We start from the raw sequence: 15,934 nt of genomic DNA, 5'->3' as shown, positions 1-15,934 counted from the left end.
TCTGCACTTGAACTGTACAAATAATTCAGTTTGACACCATTTTACTGCCATGGCTCAGTGCTATGGAATTTTGGAAATTGTAGCTTTGTGAAACAAGTAAATGAACAATTTGAAATATAGCACCCAGACTGTAGAAATTTTGTTTCGTTGTACAAGTGAACAAGAAGTATGGGAAGATTTATTTCTTCTTTTTAAAAAAAGCTTTATTAAATAGTTACTCAAAACATTCAAACATCAATACAAAACAGCCACATAAGCATCATAAACCTTATAACATCTTAAGCATACTCCACAAGAACTCTTACCTACCAGATGCTTCTTATTCCACTCATTACTCCTTCTATATGGGAAGGTTATTCCTTTAAGTTAAATATCACTATGTGCATTGCACATTGTCACTCATGCTGTGGTAGCCTCTCATTTGCAATGTGATATGTGAAGCTGTTTCTGAAAATTATCTGGAATGTTTAGTTGGTCCAAAATAGGGTAGTTAAGACTGTAAACACAGAACAGATGGCATGCTAATGCTATGCTAGTACTGTTGTCTTAACTGCCCATCCATTTCTTGGCTCAAGTAAAAGGGCTAGTTTTAACCCTTAAAGGCTGAGATAAAATGGAGCTAGGTTATCTGAATTAGCATGCCCTTCTATAATGCCATAATGCAAGGCTCATGTCCAGGTGCTCCTTGTGATGTCATAGGCTGCATCCACACTGCACAAATAATGCAGTTTGACACCACTTTAACTGCCATACCTCAATGAAATCTGCATTCTTGGTAGTAACAGTGAGATGGTGAAAGTCTTCACATTTAATGCCAGTGGTGATCTAGGCAAAACTTTGTATCTGGTGGGAAAAGTGGAGGAATAAGGGCCTGCCAAATGTGATTACAGAGCAGACTTTTTTCAGTGATGGTAGCCCATGTGTCAAACACCTTCCCCAGTGAGGCTTTCTCATGTCCACATTATGGCTCTTTCAGCACCAGGTAAATAATTGCTGCTGCTTCTTGAATTTTGGGAACTGTTTTACTTTATTTTTATAAGTTGTGTTGCTTCTAAACTTTGCAGCTGGTTTCATTGTGTGCTGCCTCTAGCAATTCCTCAATTGTTCATATTTTATATTATTAACATATCCGGACAACTCTGGTTAATGAATGATCCAAAAGTTCAATAAATTTTAATGTAAATAAAGAATCGTCCACAGGATTTGAGACTTTCCTTTCCTTTCTGTTCCTCAAGTCAAGCTGGATGGGGGCAGGAAAAAGGCAAAGCAAACGTTTTCAAGCAGACTTGTATATTCACGTTTAGATGCCATTCTGTCTCTGGAGCCAAGAGGAAGAAAGAAAGAAATGAAAGTTAAAAGACCAACAAGTAATAAGGCCAGCTTAGGACACTGTGGCCTTCTTCGCATTGAGATAGTATTTCCGTGTGCTAATATCAGTGTTGCCAACAAGCCTTGAAGATAATTCCCTGAACCTTTGGCCAAAACTCACCAAATCTCCCCCGTATCTCACCAGATATTCAGTCTAAATCCCCAAAAAGTCCCCGTAATGTCAATATGGCAATAAAATATAGCCCTAATTGAATAAAAATAATTGGAACTTATTTCAACTCTCAAAATTACCATTAAAACCAACCAAAGAATCTTTCAGTCCTTCGAATACTTTTAAGATGTTTATTTTGACATGAAGGGGCTCCAGGAAGCTTTATGCCAAATAGAAACGTGTTCAGCTGCAACCGCACTGCAGAAATAATCCAGTTTGACACCCTTTTAATTGCCATGGCTCAGTGCTAGGGAATCCTGGGAATTATAGTTTTCGGAGACATTTAACCTTCTCTCTCAGCAAACTCTGGTGTGACAACAAACTACAATTCCCAGGATTTCATAGCACTGGGCCATGGCAGTTAAAACGGTATGAAACTGGATTGTCTCTGGAGTGAAGATGCAGCCTGAGTTGGGTCCAAGACACTGCAGAAATAATCCAGTTCAAGACCACTTTAGGTGCCCTGGCTCAGTGCTATGGAATCCTGGGAATTGTCTCTGGAGTCTAGAGTGAAGATGCAGCCTGAGTTGGGTCCAAGACACACTGCAGAAATAATCCAGTTTGAGACTGCTTTAACTGCCTTGGCTCAGTGCTAGGGAACCCTGGGAAGTGTAGTTTTGTGAGACATTGAGCCTTCTTTATCAGAAAGAGCTCTGGTGCCACAACAAACTACAATTCCCAGGATTCCCTAGCACTGAGCCAGGAGAGTTAAAGCGGTCACAAACTGGATTATTTCTGCAGTGTGTTTTGGACCTTAGTTATTAGAAATGCTCACGGTCCAATCCATACTGCAGAAATAATCCAGTGTGAGACCGCTTTAACTGCCCTGGCTCAGTGCGAGGGAACCCTGGGAATTGTAGTTTTGTGAGAAAGAGCTCTGGTGCCACAATGAACTACAATTCCCATGCATCTGAGGAAGTATGCTTAGGTCTAGGAAAGCTAGGCTTAAGAGGGAGTCAGGGGCTGTAGAGAGCGTCTCCTGAGGGCGGGGGCGGCGACCACTCTCCAGTCCTCTCTCTGATTGGCTGAAAACTGTTGTGTGTGACATTCCAAAGGGTTGGTTGCTCTGTAGCCAGCCTCGCTCTCAGAGTCAGGGCTGGAGCTGAAATGGGCAAAAGTCACCAAAAACGCACTGAAATATATAGAGCCAGGCACCAAAATCACACGGAAAGCTCTGAAAAGTCCCCGTTTCCGTGTGAAAGTCACCACATTGGCACACACTCAAGCTTAAGAAAACAACGCCTTCCCTTGAGGCTGGCTGGCCAATAGGAAAAAAGCAGGGGCTGGGCTGTTTCCAGCCCCAGTCGACCATTGGCCAGCCTCAATGAGAAAGAGAAGGAGGAGGAGAAAGAGGAGGAGCATTGAGTTCAAGCCTCTGGTGCCCTTCGGCGCCAAAGACAAAAAGGAAAAGGAGGAGGAGAAGGAGGTAGGTAGCCATTTCCATCATGTACTTTCCCCCCTCTGTATATTTATTAAGTGGGTTTTTGGCCCCATCTGTCTTCATTTATTTTCCCCTTTGTGTATATTTATTAAGTGGATTTCCCCCTATATGTGTGCCTTTATTTTCCCCTTTCTGTATATTTATTAACAAGGGCAAATCCACTTCTTGTTAAACCACCTTGACATGTTCAATATGCATAGCCATGTTAACCCATGTTAAGTATTAAACCCAAAGGGTTTGGTGATGCAATAATAAGCCTCTCTGTCAGGGATGCTTTGATTGAGAGTTCCTGCATGGCAGGGGGTTGGACTGGATGGCCCTTGCCTCTCTTCCGACTCTACGAGTCTATGGAATCTGCAAGAAGCCGTGTTAAATAAAGCCACGTCAAATGCCCAAATGTGGGTCGTGTGTGCTTTGAAATGGGCTGCTGGTGGTTAGGCCAGAAAGGGAAGCACATTTCTGCCATCTGTCTAGGAATAATGCCCAAATGTCCTGCATTTGGATCATGCCTAAGAAACATGCATTTATATTAACATTTTTTAAAAAATCATTCAATTTTTTTCGCGTGTCCTCCATTATAAAAAATGTCCTACATTTGAAAATTTTGTCCTGGTTTGGAGGTCCTGACTTATGGCAACCCTAACTGGAAGCCTATGACTGAAGAAGCCTCTGTGCGCCAAGAGGTAATGGGGGTGCGTGCCATAGGCATGGGCCCCATTACTTCTAATGCGGCTCAAGCATACACGTTTTTTCCTTTATGCGGGGGATGTCCGGAACGGATCCCCAGTGTAAGGGAAAGGCGCACTGTAGATCCATTTCAAACTGGTTTTAGGATAGAATATGGGATGGAGACTACCAAGGTTGCTCTGGCTGATGACCTTCCTCTGGGCATCGACAGAGGAAGCGTGACTCTGTTGGTGCTTTTAGACCTCTCAGCGGTTTTCAAGACGATAGATCATAACATCCTTTTGGAATGCCTGAGAGAGTTAGGAATTGGAGGCATTGCTTTGCAATGGTTCCGTTCTTTCTCTCAGGTAGATTTCAGAGGGTGATGCTCATGGACAGTCGTTCCTCAAAAACAGAGCTTAAATGTGGCGTCCCTCAGGGTGCCATACTGTCCCCGATGCTATTCAATATATATATGAAGCTGCTGGGAGAAATCATTCATAGACATGGGGCAGGGTGTTATCGGTACACTGATGACATCCAAATATATTTCTCCATATTTCTGTCAGCAGCTTCGATGACAGGTGGCATTTCTTCCCTCAATCAGTGTCTTGAGGCAGTAATGAGGAAAAACAGATTCAAGCTGAATCCAGACAAAGCAGAAGTACTTACAGTAGGGACCCCTAAACCAGGTATTGGGCTGCAACCTCCCGTCCTAGATGGGGTCACGCTCTCCTCAAAGGACTGTGTTCGCAGTCTGGTGGGGCTTTTTGATCCGTTGCTCCAGATGACAAATCAGGTAAATATGACAGTCAAGAGTGCCTGCTATCAGTTTGGGCTGATATACCAGCTGCTTTTCTGGAACCAGGAGACCTTGAAACTGTAGTACATGGACTGGTAACCTCACGACTCAATTTCTGCAATGTGCTCTACATGGGGCTACCCTTGTGCTTAACCTAGAAACTTCAGTTAGTACAGAATATGGCAGCCAGGCTGGTCATGGGTAAATCTAGGAGTGACCATATAACACCAATATTGAAATGACTCCACTGGCTGCCTATTGGTTTCCAGGCACAGTACAAGGTGTTGGTTATCACCTTTAAAGCCCTACATGGCTTGGGTCCAACCTAATTGAAATTATCTTTCAATTCTATGGGGATGCTCTTCAAGTTGTATTTTAGCATGACGGTTGATTTAGTGTTCTTCTTTAGCTTTACACTATTGTTTTATATTATCCATTTATGGTCTGTGCCACAGTCCACAAACAGGAATGTGAGTGGGGGAAGAGTAAAACCATGGATGACAATTTTCGGCTTAATTCCAGTAAGGTCTTCAGTGCAGGCATTTAACTTAGCCCCCGCCTTTCTGCAGGTGGTGAAGCGGGAATTTCTTGAGACAGAACCACTGAAAAATGCAGTGATAGGCTCATAGTATGTCTGGGCGGGAAGCAACCTGAGTTTCAGTTCTTGGACTCTCTCCTCTCATCCATATTTACTGATTTGTCAGCTGATTAGTTTTTCTTTCCCCTACCAGGCTGGAACTTATAAAGACGTGAAGGTGCTGCTGCTGCTGCTGCTTCTTTCAGTGTTGTGGCTGCCAAAAATTTCATAGGGAAGCTGTTATTTCACCTGTCGGCAAGGACTTCTTTCTGCCTTGAGGTCAGTAAAAGGGGGTGGTGATGAGAAAGGAAACTAAAAATACTGTACACCTTCTAGCTGCATCTAATCTGCTTTGACACCACTTTAACTGCCATGGCTCAGTGCTATGGAGTTCTGGGAAATGTGGTGTCAGAGCATACATTGTCCATTGAATTTCTGAATCACTCAGTAGACAGAGTTGTGTGGGCAGTGTAAAATACAGGTATACCCCAGTTAACAAGGTAGAAGTATTCCTTGATAAATAGACAAGTATTTTGGATAAGGGATACTCAAACTATATTGTGTATTTATTCAAATCTAGCATGTTTTGGACACATTTGGTTCTCTTTCCCTTCACGTTCCCTTTTACCAGTGTATATTTAATGTGACTATATTGGATTTCTTCACATTTTGCATTTACATCTACATTCAGTTTCTCTTCTGCTAATATTAGGGTGGGGCATATACTAGAGCTCTCTATGTTTTCTTCATTTTTAAAAATTCAGCAGTTTTTATAATGTGATCTCTTCTTCCATATACCACTATGGCATTAATAAGAAGGAAAACATTTCAGCCTTGCTTCAACACTAGAAGTCGAGTCTGGATATTCTGGTAACAGAAAGCTTGAATGATACAGCACTGGCTGCTTGCCTCTACCAACTTTTGTACTAGAAAAAATAAATGTACAAAACCTGGTATGAAGTGGGAAGCTGGTCAAAGCAATCACAGCTCATGGCATGCTATGAAGGTGATCCTATGACAGTCGAAGAGTACAACCAACAGACTTGCCCTATTGCCCTTCCACTCTCAGCAATTAATTCTACAGCAACAAAAATGAAAGAAAATGGTGTAAAATTAGTTCTTGTCCATCAATTATACCTAAGAAGAACAGCATCTTTCCGACAAAAAGGGCAACTTAATTTACTTTTTAAATATAATTGATTGATTTCAGTTGGCATTTTAGCATTAACTTACTTCTAGAATGAAATTATTAATTACAGTATGAATTAAAATGGGAGAACAGCCAACAATTTTTATATTTCCCAGCTGATTCTTTATCCAAAGCCTAGTTCTTTTAGATTCTTTCAAATTTATTTGCCATTTGTTAATCCCACGGGGTTCAGGAAATTACAAAATATATGGTCACAAGATCCAAACCACTTATTTTAAATAATGATTAGAATTTTATATGTTTAATTCCAGAGTTAAAAGACTTTAAAAGAACAAGTAGTAAGGGTAGCTTGGAAGACAGTGGTCTTTTTTTCCCATCCAGATAGTATTTGTGTGTTCTGCACCACACATGGGGATTTTGATGGCATCACCCAATGTGGTCCCCAACCCCTAGTTATGCCATTGTGGAGGCTATTTTCAGCTTAATTATAGTAAAGCTTTTTAGTGCAGTCATTTAACTGAAATGGCAATTTAGATATAGTTTCCAATTATCAGTAAACTTTTGGGGTGGCAAGTAAGGGCATTGGGGCCATCACCTTGAAAAAGAAGGAAAATATGAGGTGGTAAACAGAGACACCCTCATAACCTTGGCTTCCCAATGTATGTTTGTTTTTGGTCTCTGTCTTGATGTCCATATTTACCGATTTGTCAGTTGATTAGAAATACTAGAGCTCCCTATGTTCTCTTCATTTATTTAAAATCAGAAGTTTTTATAATGTGACGTCTTCCTCCACAGACCTCTTGCTGTTATTCTGTGCCTTCAGGTCATTTCTGACTTATAGCAACCCTAAGGTGACGCTATCATAGGGTTTACTTGGCAAGATTTGTTCAGAAGGGGTTTGCCATTGCCACCCTTTGTGGCTGAGAGAGTGTGATTTGCCCGAGGTCACCTTTTATATACTATCAAAAAGAAGACAATAGTTTTAGCCAGGCTTCAGCACCACATGGAGTGTTAAAAAATAATACAATTAAAAACATTAATGGAATTAACATGGAATTAAATATTTCACAGTACTGTATTAAAACAAAACAAATCTCAAGATAAAACAATAAAATGCAGTTTAAAAAGATAACAAGTTATTAAAAAACATTCAGTTTAAACCAATACAGCACTCCTTAGCTTGCTGGTTACCCAATTTTTCCCTTCTGTTTTCCTTCTCCTTGATCCAGGCTTTCTTTCTCCCTTTCAACCTAGGCCTTCTTACCACTATCATCAAAGTTATCTTTATACTTCCGAAGAAAATCCTTAGCCTTCTGTACAGTATTCAGCATGTGTCATTTCTGTTGAATGAAATTAGTTGTGTCATCAGTGTCAACTACTTTCTTACATTTGTCCTCCCCATTATCTCCTCTCCAGGCTCTTGTCTATTCCAGACTGTATACATTTCTCAGCAGCAGAAACTTAAAAACTATCAAGATGGAGACAGATGTACAATTTATGATAAAAATCCTTGAGGAGCTGGACCAGAACGAAATGCGCAAACTCAAGTCCTGGATGAATACAGACGGGCTAAATGAGGAGACAATCCCCGAAGGTAAACTAGAGGACAGCGATGCAGTGATGATGGCTAAGTTGATTTGGGGCCATTTCCACCCAAAACATTTGGAAGCACTTCAGCGTGGATTGGATGCTATTCCAAAGAAACCACTTGTCAAGAAAGTCTCTAATAAAATAGATGCTGGTAAGTTCTGTAATAATTGATCTGGGCAGTGGCACCTCAAATTGGGAGAATCAGACAACTCCTTTCCCCCACCTCTTCCTGGCTGAAATATATTCTTCTTCTTCTTTTTAGTAGAAACTGATTCTCAGATTGTCTTCCAACTTTTCCATTGTGCTGTTAAATGGTGCTTTCCTTAATTTCTTTCTCTGTCCTATTGATCTAATCAGCATTTTGGTTACTCTAGCTCATTTTTGCTAGGGGCCTACCCCTAGAAACTCCAAGCAAACAGCCAGTTTTTTTAGAATGGTTTAAGGCAACTTTGGGCCACAATTAGGCCGAATCCATGGGATCCAAATCTAGTCTGCGTCTGCCTCATCCCAGCCCAGGGCTAATGACCTGCATGGTCTGGACAGGATGATGTCAGGCCAGGGTGAGAATGGGGCTTTTGGTCCATACGTATTGGCCCAGACAGAGAAGATTAAATAGCTCACAAAATTATAGTTCACAGAATTCCATAGCACTGAGCCATGTCAGTTAAAGCAGTGTCAAACTGCATTATTTCTACGGTGCAGATGGAGACTAAGGGGGAAAACAGACTGGCAAAATGTGGCATCTTCCTGGTGGCTTGAGGACGTGGCATAAACATGCCTCATGCCACCAAGATGCTGGGAGCATGTCATGAAGCCACCCCACTGCCCACACGGTAGCAGTTTTTCAGCACTCAAGTAGCGCAGTGTTTAGCCGTCACATGCCGCAGGAGTGCCAAAAACACCACTGTGGTGGCAAAGCCACCTTTTTCCCGGCACAAAAAGGAGAGGTTTTGTGCTGTTTCTTTTTGCACCAGGAAAACATCAGGTTGGGGACATTGTGTGGGATTGCTGTGGCATGTAGCTCTGCAGCAGCCCCAATCCAGTGGTTTTGGGCCATCTGTTTCAGCCCTAAATCATCCAATACTTAAAGCACCATCTCATTACATTTGGCATCACCCACTCCCATTCTCACCACACAGTGACAGACAATGAAATCAGCTGAAAGAGTTCCAGCCAGCATTTCAGTTGGAGAATTAGTGTTTTCAGGGGTGTTGGGCCCCATAGGTGATATGGGGAAACCATGCTCAACCCTCTGAAAGTGGCTCCCCAGTCCTGCTTTACATTCTGTTTCTCAAGGAAGAAAATACAAATGAGAGAGAAAAAGTCTGTTGCTCAAACTGAAGGGTGGTTTGTTTGTTTGTTTGTTTTGGGGGGAGGGCATTTTTTTCTGTATAAACTTTCCAGAGATTAGTTCAGTAGAGCATGCTATTTTGAAGTGTCTGAATGCTGTGATTGTGATACATTGAGACAGAATTCTTTCATAATGTTAGTTTTGCACTTTTTAGGGTCACAGCCTGTGGGAAAAAAATCCTTAGACTGCTACAGAAGCACTTTCAAAATGAAAATATGGTTCACTTTACAAACTCTACTATACCCAGGAATGCTTTGACCAGCTGGCAAAAGAGCAGGAGGAGATATTTGTTCTACTAAACATTGTAGGGTATTGAAATTTATATCATGGATCTGTAGTCCTCATGCAACCCAAAGAGCATTTCTGAGGCTCCCAAAACTTCCCCCCAATTCTGGATTTTTGGGATGATTCCTTCCCCTAAAAATAGGGCAGCTTGCTATGCTGTTGCCTCCAAGACTATTTTAGGCCTGGGTAGGCCTTTTTAAAACGAGAAAGTAAACTGAACGTTGAACTGGTTACTTCAGTGGTCTCTGCAGTAGATTTTGGTGGCCTTTTCTTATCCTGGAAATATTTTTATTCTGCATTGTTTTGCTCATTCCTAATTATCAAATATTAGTAGAATTTAAAGTTTCAGTCTACTGAAAAACTAGATACAGTTAAAAACTGAAGGAATCTTTAAAAGTTCCAATGCATTTTTAAAAATGGGTAGACAGGGCTAAGAAAAATCAGTGAAGATGTAAGAGCAAGGGATTAGCAAAACGAAGAGATGAAGAAAGAGTGTAAAACAAAATATTGCTATGAATCAAATGCTTTGGCCAGTTTTTTAAAAGAAGAAACAGCATACAATATTACTAATAATATTTATGGATGCTTTTCAGCATTGTAAATATTCATGTAAGTATAGTGGTTCCTTTTACACAATCCTGTGGGCTTGCCTTCCACAGATGGCCATGCCCCATTTCCCCCAATGGTGATGCATGCGTGGTGTGCTGCCATTAAAAGTGATGAGACTTAATGTCCCGCCATTCTTGGCATCCATGTGGGTGGGTGGGTGGGGGTTCTGGAACAGAACTCCCATGGATACAAAGGGTCAACTGTAACATTTTTTGCATATGCAAATTTGTTTTTGTATTTTTGGAATAATAAAGAATTTAATTTTTCAGTGAGGCAAAACCTGGCAAAAATAATTTTTAGCATTTTGATATTGTCTTCAGCAAAGAAGGAACATGGAAATCAGACTGAAGAAGTGGATGGTGCCCCAGCAGAGAAGTTAAAATTCAGTGAACAGCCATCATATAAGGGTATGAACCTGTTGACTCAAATGTTCTAGAGGAAGTTCTTGCGAAGTCCACTCCCTTGAATAATCCTGCATTGAAGAGCTCTTTCTCTGATACAGTGTTCCAGGCTAGAACACCCATGTGTGTTACACACAGCAAATATGATGAAGAAAGACAGGTTGCTTACCTATAACTATCTTTTTAAATACGTCCTTTGTGCATTCACACAACCTTCCTTCCTCCACAGCGAGCAGTGGTCATTCTTTGCTAATTTTGGGGGTCTGGGGGAAATGGAAGAACTCTGGGCATAAAGGGGAGAATTACACATGGAGGACTACATTTTGACCTGCCACAGTATTCTGTGAAAGGCTGCAGAATAAAAGCTTCATTTAGAAACACATTAAAAACAAGGAAGAAATTAGCACCCACAGGAAATATTTCCACAATTACTGTATATGATAATGAATTAAAAGATGTAATATTTATGAAAGCTCCCAAGTACATGAATTAAGATCTGTCTTGGAGACTTAATATTTTGTTTATCTTTCACTGGGGATAAAGTTCTTTTTAGTTATGAGGCTCAGGTTTACTGTTTTGGTGCTGTTAGAATGGCTTTCATTGCGATAATGCTTATAATCTTAATTTTTAGATCTGATTCTGCCATTTGAGAATGTTTATCTTATTTCTCCAGGTGATTTCAGACTTTCTGATATGGAAGTCTATGCTACTGAAAATCAAGATCTATTGATAAAGGACCTAAAAGAGCATCTGGAACCCAGTGCATTTAAAATACTGGAAGAAGAGCTGGCCAGGAGGGCACTGAAGAATGCTTTTATGTTTACTGGTCCACAGTATTACACTCTTTTAATCAATGAAGAAATAAAATGTTTTTTTGATAATGTCATTGCTGGTAAAAAATCACAAAAGGTACCCTCCAAAATTCTTGATATATTGTTCTTCCCTAATAAAAATAAAAGAAAAAGAGAGGCTGTGGATGAACAGCAATCTGATTTGCTGTTTGCACAGAAGATGAGTCAGCCAAGAGACAAGAAACCAGTTGCTTCTAGTCCTTTTAGTTCTACAGGTGAACAGAAACCAAGTGATGAAAGGAAAGAACTGCCAACTAATAAAGAAAAGGAGGATGCACAAATATTCAAAGAGGACACCTTCACTACAAATGATCATGGATCAGAAGTCAAAAGGCAAGAATCTCTAGCTAATAATGAGAACAATATCCACATCTCCACACAGAACACCTCTACTGAAGATCTTGATGTCAATTATGATGATGAGGAAGCAAGAGATTACAAGAAAGAATTGCCAGCAAATAAACAAAAACAAATCTCCAAAGTGGGCACATTTGCTGAGTATCGTGATGTTGATTGTGATGTGCAGAAACCTGTATATGAAAGTAAAAAGAATACTGCTAGTAAAAAAACTGACGAAGTACCAGAAAATGAGCGATATAAAGCGTTAGTGAGGGCGATCGGGAAACATTATAAAGAAAAAAGATACTGTTTGGATTTAATCTGCATTCGTCATCATAAAAAATATCACTGCTTTATAGCTCAAGATTTGCTACTGTTTAGATTAGCAGAGGAAACAGAATACCGTATTTTACGGAGTCTGCAGGATAAAAAAGATCTTACTTCTAAAGACAAGCTGAAGAAGAATGTGGAATTTGAGCTGCAGTTTAACATGGCTATTCTAGGTATTCAACATTCTGAACTTCTATCTGATAACATTTTACATAGAGTGAAAGCTCGGTTTTTTAGAGAATCTGAAGAGTTTTTAGAAAATATTGTGTCACTAATCGTACTTCCTGTTCTGGCTCTGTATAAGAGGGTAAAGCTGGATACTTTGCAAAGTCTAGGGGCAACCAAAGACATTTTGCTGCTTAGAATGGAACAGCAAAAGGCAACCCAAATACATGTACGTAGTGCCTAAAGCTGATCAAACAATTTTGGCATTTGAAACAGAAACTCCCACAAATGGCTTTTCCTTCACAGATAACAAATCATTCATTATGACATTTAATATCTGTTGCCTGAGTTAGTCTCTTCACGTTGCTTAATGTGGTCTTGCCAGAAGGCTGAGAACACAAATTTATACACGTATTCTCAGAAATAAGTTGCACTGTGTTTGCTTAGGACACACACACACACACACCACAATACCACACTGCAGTGTTGTAGTGCTATTATTCCACTTTTACTGCTATGGCTGCCTCCTGTGGAATCCTGGAATTTGCAGTTTTGGAGAAGCATTTAGAATTCTCACCCAGAGAGCTCTTAGGGCTCACTATGATTCTGTTCTATGATTCACTAAACTACAAAACCTAGAATACTACAGGGGGCATCCATAGCAGTTAAATTGAATAATAGTGCTATAACTGTGCAGTGTGATATTGTTTATCATTGCAGCCTGACACAATGAAGGTGAATTTTGTGAGTTTTTGTGACAGAGATACCATTGGGACATCTTCCTAGCAAGCTGCAACCAAACTTGGCATGAATGGCTGGGCAGACAAAGCATCCAAGTTATAGTAGAAGTGAATTGGGAGGTAAGAACTCGGGGGGGGGGGGGGACCTATTAGTTAAAAGAGGGGAGAGAGGGATGGCAGTGAGAAATGAAAAGGGATCCAGCCTGTGTTAGATGGGGTTACAGCCCCCGCCCCCCCCCCCCCCCGAAAATGTAGGTTTGCAGTTTGGTGATACTGCTGGACTCAGCTTGGAACCTGGAGGCCTAGGTCTCTGCAGTGACCAAGAGTACTTTTGTACATTTAAAACTTGTGTGCCAGCTGTGCCTGTTCTTTGAGATGCCAGATCTGGCCTTGGTGATACATTTCTTACTTACATCCCGTTTGGACTAATGTAATGTGCACTGCTTGGGACTGCCTTTGACAAGTGTTGGGAAACATCAGCTGGTCCAAAGAGCTGTAGCCAGGCTGTTTAACTGGGCAGATTACAGAGACCGTACAACGTCTCTGTTCAAACAGCTCCAATGGCTGCCTGTTTGTTTCAAGAATCAAGGCACAATTCAAAGGGTTGGTTATGACCTATAAAGCCCTTGTTATCCGCTGGCGTTTTTGTTCCAGGACCCCCGTGGATAACAAAATCCGTGGCATAGCAAAATGGTGTCTCTTATAAAAAAATGGCAAAATCAAGGTTTGCTATTTGAAATTCATACTTTTAAAAAAATATTTTCAAACCATGCATGCTTGAATCTGTGGATAAAAAAATCAGTGGATAAGGAGGGCCAACTGTATAAGTAAGTGTTAGCAGAAAAAGAATCAAGATTTTAGATGGGGCCTTTAGAATAGAAAATAAAAATATACACACGATGCACAGACACTATGGAGATTATCACATGGGAGGGACAGCGTCCTTCTCTCGTCCTTAAACTCAGCTAATCACGTGATTGGGAATCACACCCCCATGTGCTTTTCCCATGGGTAAACTGTCTTGGAGGTGTCCCTTTGCGTTTCTCCCATCAGTAAAGTGTCATGGAACCATCATTTGGTATTAATGGGAGCTCCTGTTAATACCAAATGATGGCTCCATGACATTTTATTGATGGGAGAAGCACGCGGGGATGGCTCCATAACACTTTAGCTACAGGAGAAGCGCACAAGGGTGTGACCCTTGATCGTGCGATTAGCCAAGTTTAAGGATGGAGGCCGAACGCTGTCCCTCCCGTGTGATAATCTCCTATATAAAAGAGTGTTTAGACTCCAGGGCCTCCAAGATTAAAAGGTAGTTACCTTTTGAATTCCACACAAACTTTGTGAAACACTAATTGGATGAACTTGGTTATCTTTTGCCAAGTAGCAAAGAAGCTTTGAATATCTTAGAATGTGGCTATGCAGGCTCAATGTTTTTGTTTTAGTTTAGGACTAAAGTTGTAACAATTTTGTACAGTACTAGCTTCAAAAGAACAGACAATCTTTGTAGCTGGCCGACAAGGCCAACAAGATAAATAATGTCTACATGAAAGGGAGGGAGACTTTGGGGAGAAATCACAAATTCAGGCCTCAGTTAATTATATAGGTTTCACTTTTTCTAACAAGGCATTATCACTTCTGAGCATGTTTAGTAAGTTTATGAATATTTACAGACACACCCCGGAAGGGATCATCACTGATTTGAATGACCATGGCATATATGTGGAAGGAGGGGAAATCATATATATAGAAGGCGGCTCTGAAAGTTTGTGCGTCTCATAAACCCAGCCAATGGGAAATGAGGCAGGGAAAACTGCAGCCAGGGAAAGGGATAAATATTATGTGAAATCCAGAATGGGGTGCGCCTACTTGCTTGGACACCCTTTCTTGCAAGATTGTAACTAAAACGTTGCAAACTTCTGCTTCACTTGTTTTGTCCGGATTAATTTGATTTTGTACTTTGGTACTTAGAAAACTATATCTCACACTTTCCCAGGAAAGCCAGAATGGATCCCTTCTTGACTTTCCACAGGTAGGCTAAGACCTTTTTGTTTAGACAGGCATTTAAAACGGAAAATTTTAAAAGAAGGTCCTGGGAGTGGTGGATTGTTTCAAAATGTATGGGTTTCGGGTGGTGGTGGTCTTTTAAAGTAATTTTATCTTTTTAAAATTGTATTCCATTTTTAAATGAATGATCTTTTTAATATTGTAGTAGTTTAATACCATTTTAGTTGTCAATTTTGTAAGCCTTTAATTGTACTGTGCTTTTTAAATTGTAAGCCGCTGTGGGTCCCAATCATGGGAGAAAAGTGAGAGAAAAATAAATAGTAGTAGTAGTAGTAGTAGTAGTAGTAGTAAGGCGGCCAGAGGCCACAGCTTAAAAAGAGGAGTTGTGTCTTGTGATAAAAGCTCTGTAGGGGATCTATCTGTTATATAGTCACCTAATGAGCTGACACCTGATGTAACTGAATATTTAACCTTGATCAAGACAGCTTATACTTGTTACTACAATAAAAGCTACTGTTCGTTTTCATATAATCACTATGGCTGTCTGTGTGGTATATTATTCAGAAAAACACTACTACTTACACCAACCGATTTGGACACTGGAGTAAACACTGGATTTCCTGGACCTTTGACAGAAAGGGGATGTCTCATGAGGAGATAATGCTGAGCAAAGCTTTTTATTAAGCTGAAACTGAGAGGAATAAGAGATTGTTCCTGCTTGTTGTAGTTTCATAGTAAAACCACTTTGATTCTGAAGAAGTTATGACTAAGAACCAGTACTGACAATACATTTCAAAGAAGGGACTCTATGCCCTATCAGGCATTTGTGCAGAAATTGAACTTGGCATCACAGTTACTGCAGAGTTTGAAGAATTATCCGGTGCTCCATCTGGATATGGCTCTTGGAATCATTTTCAATTGTTGCAGCCTAGTGGTGTAGACAAGATGCTTAGATCAATCAAGTGGCAATCTTTGGCATCTTGTAATAATTTAATAATTTGTTTTATTTATATACTGCTATTCCAAAGATCATAGTGGTGAACAGCAAGTAAGCTAATTAGCAAGTAAGCTAATTTGCCCCCAACAGTCT

General features: G+C 40.4%; 1 protein-coding gene across 1 annotated transcript; it reads left to right on the top strand.

Moving 5' to 3' along the window:
- The first annotated feature begins 5,250 nt into the window (after nucleotides 1–5,250).
- Nucleotides 5,251–12,702, top strand: LOC149309238 (uncharacterized). Its single transcript, XM_089531207.1, has 5 exons — nucleotides 5,251–5,305; nucleotides 7,593–7,917; nucleotides 10,332–10,418; nucleotides 11,086–11,384; nucleotides 11,424–12,702. The coding sequence occupies exons 2-5, from the start codon at nucleotides 7,653–7,655 to the stop codon at nucleotides 12,339–12,341; spliced, it is 1,569 nt and encodes a 522-aa protein (XP_089387333.1). The 5' UTR covers nucleotides 5,251–5,305; nucleotides 7,593–7,652; the 3' UTR covers nucleotides 12,342–12,702.
- The last annotated feature ends 3,232 nt before the right edge of the window (nucleotides 12,703–15,934 follow it).

The sequence above is a fragment of the Sceloporus occidentalis genome, unplaced genomic scaffold (genome assembly GCF_023333645.1).
Source record: "Sceloporus occidentalis isolate IW3139 unplaced genomic scaffold, rSceOcc1.0.p SCAF_7, whole genome shotgun sequence".
Classification (NCBI taxonomy): Eukaryota; Metazoa; Chordata; class Lepidosauria; order Squamata; family Phrynosomatidae; genus Sceloporus; species Sceloporus occidentalis.
The sequence above is the reverse complement of the archived record's forward strand: the minus strand, read 5'-3'. Positions and strand labels throughout refer to the sequence as shown.